We start from the raw sequence: 7208 nt of genomic DNA on the forward strand, positions 1-7208 counted from the left end.
GCTGCTGCTGCTGCAATAAAAAAAAAAGCCATACTTACCTCTCTTGCTTGCAGCTCCCGGCGTCTCTGCGCACTGGCTGATCAGGCAGAGGGCGCCGCGCACACTATATGCGTCATCGCGCCCTCTGACCTGAACAGTCAGAGCGGAGCGACGCCGGGAAGATGGAGCGGCGCCCGGCGGCTGGAACGGGGACAGGTGAATATTACATACTTACCTAGTCCTGGCGGTCCTGACACTCCCTGTGCCCGCACAGCTGGTCTTCGGTGCCGCAGCTTCTTCCTCTATCAGCGGTCACCGGCACCGCTGATTAGAGAAATGACCCCTATGGGAGGTGGAGCCGCTTATTCATTTCTCTAATGAGCGGTCCCACGTGACCGCTTGACAATTGGGTATACGTGAATCCCCATGAGTTTCTCTACCCACCTTTTTCACTCCTCATTTACCCCTTCAACCTAACGGCTCGACCACTTTATCTGAAATAAAAACTGACCACAATGGTTATTTGGATAAGTTGGCCACAGCAGCCGTTTTATTAACACATAATAACAAACAGATTATTTATTAAACATTAACCACGGGGAGGGCGGTCCTCGAAGCCCCAAAATGTAATAAACTTGGCCTCCAGACCATAAAACTTGTCCTCCATAACCGTAACAAACTTGGCCTCCAGGTCGCGTCTTGCCTCTAGCCGCTACGCTCCAGCTCAGAGACGCCCATAGACTCACCCGGCCAATTTCCTCCAAAATTACCCATGTATCCTAATTATCACCTCCATGTGATCTTTTGTTCCATTCCAAATTTGTTCACCCACGGGGGAGTCCAGGACCTTTGAGATCCCCCCCCCCCTCCGATCCACCATTTCCATCACCACCAACCTCGAGGACCTCCCCCCCCACGCCCTGCTGCCGCGACAAAACAACAGAAAACATATTGCAATAATTCAAGCAATACAATAATAATAACCCAATTTTTTTTTTTTTTTTTTTTTTTTTTTTTAACGACCTTGACGTCACCTATGGACTTTCCCAACGCAACCAAAAATAAATAAATAAATAAAAAGAGGGAGGGTGGGTGGGAGCTTGTTTCTAGTATGGTGGGGAACCTAAAATGGTTGCCCCACTGAGATGGCCGTTGCCCCTTATAGTGCCCGCCCTTACTCCGCCTCCTCTCCCTATTCCCCCCCCCCAGCCATACATCATACCCCTGATTCAAACTTATTAACCCTTCCCCACCCAAAATTCCTTCTACCCCATGCTTCCTCATGTATTATCACTTAACCCTGTCATGGCGTCCTCCCTTTGAAGGCCTGCGGCCCAGTACGGCCTTACTTGACAATTGGGTATACGTGAATCCCCATGAGTTTCTCTACCCACCTTTTTCACTCCTCATTTACCCCTTCAACCTAACGGCTCGACCACTTTATCTGAAATAAAAACTGACCACAATGGTTATTTGGATAAGTTGGCCACAGCAGCCGTTTTATTAACACATAATAACAAACAGATTATTTATTAAACATTAACCACGGGAGGGCGGTCCTCGAAGCCCCAAAATGTAATAAACTTGGCCTCCAGACCATAAAACTTGTCCTCCATAACCGTAACAAACTTGGCCTCCAGGTCGCGTCTTGCCTCTAGCCGCTACGCTCCAGCTCAGAGACGCCCATAGACTCACCCGGCCAATTTCCTCCAAAATTACCCATGTATCCTAATTATCACCTCCATGTGATCTTTTGTTCCATTCCAAATTTGTTCACCCACGGGGGAGTCCAGGACCTTTGAGATCCCCCCCCCCCTCCGATCCACCATTTCCATCACCACCAACCTCGAGGACCTCCCCCCCCACGCCACCAGCATAAATGTTCTGATCCCTTAAACATTTATGTCCCGCCAAACCAAAATACCTTTCTCAATGCCCTCTTGAATCGCCAGACACCACAGATCTAGACCTATCGCATTTAAATGGACCCCATCTTTCCGCCAGTATTCCCCTTGCCCAGACTCTAGATCCTTATGCCGAACCACAAGTGCCCCATTTCTCACCATAAAACGTGAAATCGCTCTGTTTAGCTTAATCCTCGCCTTGTTCACACCCTGAACAGATCTTGCCCCGCGCCAAACCTTCCTGGGCACCATGTCTGACCAAACCACCAACAAACGTGGAAACATAGACCAAAGCCGTAACATGTCAAACTTGATATCCTTGATTAGTTCCCTACAGGGACGTTTGCCCAAATCATTGCCCCCCACATGAACCACCAACAAGTCTGGTACCCGATCCAATCGAACAAATCTGTGGAATTCTGGCAGCAATTGTTTCCACATCATACCCCTTTTTCCGATCCACCTCAGGGTTCCAAGCGATCGGGGCACTCCCAGTTGTCTCCCGTCCGGACGCACGTCGGCCCTCACTGCCGCCCAGAAGACAAATGAATGACCCATGATCCAAATAAGTAATTGCCTCGGCTCTGAAAATAGAAAAGAAACATCAACACTGTATAACTGAGAAAGGAAAAACCACGGTCAATTAGATCAATCCGTCACAACAAAGAAGGGCGAATGTAAGAACGAAATCTTACTGATTCCCAACGACCGATCCTCTGAACCATTTCATCTCCCAAACCCCTCCTGGCAGCCTCCGTTGCCGCCCCAATCCGGAATGAATGCCCACTAAAATTCTTCGCTGGAATGCCCCCTTTTTCCAAACAACGTCTAAATATAGTCAAAAACTGAAAACGGGAGAGGAATGACCTATCCTTATGCACTAACAATGGGCAGTCCCCCGAACCTGGCCCAGACAGGAATTCTCTCAAACATTTTACCGGGCAAACTGGCGAGCCGTTTACCTCAAAAAGAACAACTCGACAACCTTTTCCTGCAGTATCCGTTTTGGACGAACGCAAAAATATCACTAACCTGTCCCCAAACATGTCCACATCCTGCCTCAATATACCACCTTTCTTATACCTGGAAGGACTAACCAATTCACCTAAACGAAAAGCACCGAAAAATGCTAGAGAAAATGCTAATCTAAACAAAATTACTTCCCCCATATCCGAACACACAGCCTCCAACTGATTTTCCAGATTTAGTAAAACTTCATATGACACCGGACGCCTACCGTCTGACACCTTCCAACCTTTACGACAGCCTTTTACCACCTGCCGGACCAAAAACGATTTTGTCAAATCCTTCAACCCCCTAAGTTTAAAGCCAAAAGCCAAACCTGATAAAGAATTATTGATTTTTGACACTGACCATCCTGTTTCCCAGATATGACCGATAAATAAAATCAATTTGCTTTCGTCCTCCAAATCCACCCCCATTTGATATTTCCACCGTACCCAAGAATCCCAGGCCCTCGTATAGTGCGACCAAGTTCCCGCCGACAGCGATCTGGCCAACAAGTCTCTCACTGCCCCAGCGGAAGATTCCATAGCTCCTCTGAACAAACCTTCCCTGTGGGTTCCACTTGAGGTGCCAACTCCCGAACACGATCCCACTGTGAAGAAGAAAGAGCTTCAAGAATGTTGTTATATTTCAAAACCCCAAACTCCGCCGTGACCCACAAATTAAAATTCAAACCAACCCAAACCAAGTGCTGCAAAACTCGCAGAAGAGAGTGTTTTGATGATGACAACGAATTAATAGCCTCCATGGCCCCAATTGAGCCGCAACGAAAACATATTTTCTTGTCTCGAACATTGCCTCCCCATAGTGTCAAAGCTACCACGATAGGAAAAACTTCGCAGAGTGTAAGATCAGCTACCAGACCATTGTCTTTCCACATTTTTGGCCACTCGGCTACTAACCATTCGTTCCGAAAGAACAAAGAAAAACCTGATTCGTCCGCCGAACCGATCAAGATTCCGAGAAACTCCGCCGACACCACCGGCGCAATCCAAAGTGACTTTCCATTATATGATTCCAGGAAAAATTCCCAAACTTTCAAATCATCCTTCAGGTCCCTCCTAAGCCGTATGAAATGATTCGGCGCTCTAATCCCAACCGTGGCCAATGAAAGTCTACGACAAAAAACTCTTCCCATTGGCATGATCCGACATGCGAAGTTCAGTTTACCAAGCAATGACTGGACCTCGCGAAGTGTTACCTTCTTCAAGCTACCCACGCGCTTCACCTCCAATCTCATGTTCACCAGTTTGTCCTCTGGCAATCTACACTCCATTGCCACCGTGTCGATTTCAGTACCCAGAAAACTCAAAGATGTAACAGGCCCAACCGTTTTTTCCGCTGCCAACGGAACGCCAAATCTTTTAGCCACCCCTTCCATCGAGTGAAGTAAAACCGAACAATCCGAAGAAAAAGCTGACCCTACAAACAGGAAATCATCCAAATAATGAACACAAGAGCCGAGTCCTGTCACGTCCTTAACTACCCATTCTAGAAATGTACTAAATGCTTCGAAATAGGCGCATGACAGTGAACACCCCATCGGCAAACAACGATCCACAAAAAATCCCCCGTCCCAAAAACAACCAAGCAAATGCATACTGTCCGGGTGAACTGGTAGCAGTCTAAACGCTGCCTCAATGTCCGTCTTTGCCAACATGGCCCCTTGTCCACTTTTCCTAACCCACGACATTGCCGAATCAAAAGAAGTATATAACACAGAACACAATTGGGGGTCAATTCCATCGTTTACCGAAGAGCCCTTCGGAAATGAAAGGTGATGAATCAACCTGAACTTGTTAGGCTCCTTTTTTGGCACAACCCCCAATGGCGACACTCTCAGGTTATCGATGGGGGCCGTGTCAAACGGGCCAGCCATTCTACCTAAGGCCACTTCTTTGTGTAATTTTTCAGTGACCACTTCTGGGAATTCCCTGGCTGATTTCAAATTCTTGGTTGATAACCTCACCTCCATCTCAACAAAAGGGATCTTGAATCCCTCCCGAAAACCATCACGCAACAATTTCGCAGCCTCTTTGTCCGGGTATTTATTTAGAAAGTGCTCCATCTCTTCCAGCCGAACTGGTGTCACCCCTTTTTTCAAAACCCTCAGATCCCTTCTGTCTTCCTCCCTTGAAGCACTTCGACACCCCGTGATTACCTCCGCAGGCAGAACACTCGTGTTTAAATTTGCATTTGGTACCAAACCTGCATGCGCCGTCATTGTATAAGAAGCACAGTCCTTTCTGTACTGCCACCGAGTGCCCTGACTGCCCTGAACCCCCGGTGCCCCCAAGAAACGATTGTGAACCTGGACCCCCTTTACCAGGGGCCGTCACTCTCATCCAAAGAGCTATGTCTTTATGATCCCACCTAATGTTCGGACGAACTGCTTTCCTCTGGCGGAATTGCTCATCATATCTCAGTCATCCTTGTCCCCCATATACTCTATATGCCTCCCCTATGATATCCATATAGCAGAATAGGGGCGAACAATTTTCTGGCGCTTTTTCCCCAATAACGCTAGCAAATATAGCGAAAGCCTGTAACCAATTATTGAATGTGCGGGGTATCAAACGAAAACGTCTCTTTTCCTCGTCTTCCTTTTTAGACTCATCCCGACTGACCCTATCTAAATTAAAACGTTCGAGTGGGAGAAGCGAGAATATTTCCACGTATTCCCCCTTCCAAATCCTATCCCTCACTTCCTGCTTTAAATGTGTTCCCAGCGGCCCCTCAAAACAGACATACACTTGACCTTTTGCAGCATCCCCTAAACGCGCTGCCTCATCCTTATCTTTACCCCCGTTATCAACTGCCGTGGATACCTGACCCGTTATCGCATTGCCCGAAACCGCCACATCCCCAGCCGCCGCAGTAACCCCCATTGCCTCGCTCTGGACCACAGGGCATGACTCTATACCCCTTCCTGCATCCCCCATAACCCTTCTATTACCTAACCAAGCCGCCGAAGGAGATAACGTGCCCTGTGTACTCCCCGCCTCCCATAAACGCACTAAATCTTTAAGACTTTGTAATAAAACATCAGAGCCACCACTAGCCCCCCCAACAGATAAATCCTCCCCCCCCGCGTTCACATTTGAGGCTAGTACCGGCAAGTAAAAGGAAGTGACATCTCGCTCACCTGGCTGCCTGGGTGCTGTGTTCCCAGCAGCCGCCAGTCCAGCGTCCTGACGCGATCTCTCTGGGCGCGTGCTTCTTCCATCCTCGTGCTGTCCCATGGATGTTGATGTGGTGTGCAGCCGGCCTGACTCGACCGCTGCGTCCCCAGTGTCCATGAGTCCTATGTAACCTGGTTCATATCTGGCTGATGATCTTCTTCTTCTAGATGAATGGCCACATTCATGCTCCCCCCTCCTCTCCCCCTCCCCAGTGGCCGGAGATTCCCTCCCTCTTGCTTCACAGCGATCCCCTCCAGGCCTGCGTTCAGCTTCACCCCCCCTCTCCCTCCCAGCTGCAGCACAGGGACCTCGATCTCTGTCCTCTGTAGCAGCAGCAGCCAGTGAGCGGGAGGAGTTTCCCCACTGCCACTCATCAGCCACCCTGCGTGCTGGTGCTTGCCCTGCCGACTCCTCACTGCTGCTGGAGGAATGCTGAGCCTGGGACCGAACCGAAGGGGCCCCAGCCGTACCTGACCCTGGATCCCTGTTATCTGCTGCTGCTGGTGAGTTCTCGTGTTGCCGGCTATCCCCCTTCGCTGAAGGCACCTGACTAGCAGGCCCTCGTGTGCACCGCAGTACCTCTCTGCCCCGCCGAGCCGAGCCCGTTCCTGGTTGGGCAGCGGCCGCTCCTGCTCCTGGATCCACACTCCCTCCAGACGCCATCGCTGCAGGGGAGGCCGACACCTCCCCCTGTTGCAGGCCCCGCCGGTTTTGCGGATTCCTCCCAGCCGCTGGTTTACGTGCCGCCTGCCGTCGCTTCGTGACCGCGGCTGGAGGGTCCCTAGAGGGGCTCCTAATACGGCGTCGGGCCCTGGGGGTAGCCTCAGGGCTGAGGCGCTCCGGAGGCCTAGACCTCCGAGTCCGTCGCCCTGTACTCAATCCTTGGGGTTGCACGGCTCCCCCATCAGGCAGCAGGCCCTGAATGGATGCCTGCAGCCATCCCGCACCCCTGGTTCCCGCAGCAGCTCTCAATTGCTGCAGAATCGCCTCAATCTCCATAACTACAAAAAATAGCTCTGAGCTTGTTTCTAGTATGGTGGGGAACCTAAAATGGTTGCCCCACTGAGATGGCCGTTGCCCCTTATAGTGCCCGCCCTTACTCCGCCTCCTCTCCCTA

General features: G+C 50.2%; 1 protein-coding gene across 2 annotated transcripts; it reads right to left on the minus strand.

Annotated features, from left to right (window-relative positions):
* Positions 1-393: 393 nt before the first annotated feature.
* On the minus strand, positions 394-6347 carry LOC138669879 (uncharacterized). Of its 2 annotated transcripts, XR_011319251.1 has the most exons (3): positions 6055-6347; positions 3454-3501; positions 394-2467 (listed from the first exon to the last, which is right to left on the minus strand). XR_011319251.1 is itself a non-coding variant. In XM_069756719.1 (2 exons), the coding sequence occupies exons 1-2, from the start codon at positions 5131-5133 to the stop codon at positions 2408-2410; spliced, it is 1740 nt and encodes a 579-aa protein (XP_069612820.1). In that variant the 5' UTR covers positions 5134-5329; the 3' UTR covers positions 394-2407. The 2 variants fall into 2 exon arrangements, 1 of the variants encoding a protein (XP_069612820.1); XM_069756719.1 differs by lacking the exon at positions 6055-6347 and having other exon boundaries at positions 3454-5329.
* Between the last annotated feature and the right edge of the window lie 861 nt (positions 6348-7208).

The sequence above is a fragment of the Ranitomeya imitator genome, chromosome 3 (genome assembly GCF_032444005.1).
Source record: "Ranitomeya imitator isolate aRanImi1 chromosome 3, aRanImi1.pri, whole genome shotgun sequence".
Taxonomy (NCBI): domain Eukaryota; kingdom Metazoa; phylum Chordata; class Amphibia; order Anura; family Dendrobatidae; genus Ranitomeya; species Ranitomeya imitator.

Bases quoted from the DNA above. Each gene is read 5' to 3' on its own strand.
- LOC138669879 (XM_069756719.1), bottom strand. From the start codon at position 5,133: ATGACGGCGCATGCAGGTTTGGTACCAAATGCAAATTTAAACACGAGT. The intron at 2,468-3,453 runs GTTTGTTCAGAG...TTCTATTTTCAG, and splicing joins AAGTGGAACCCACAGGGAAG to AGCCGAGGCAATTACTTATT.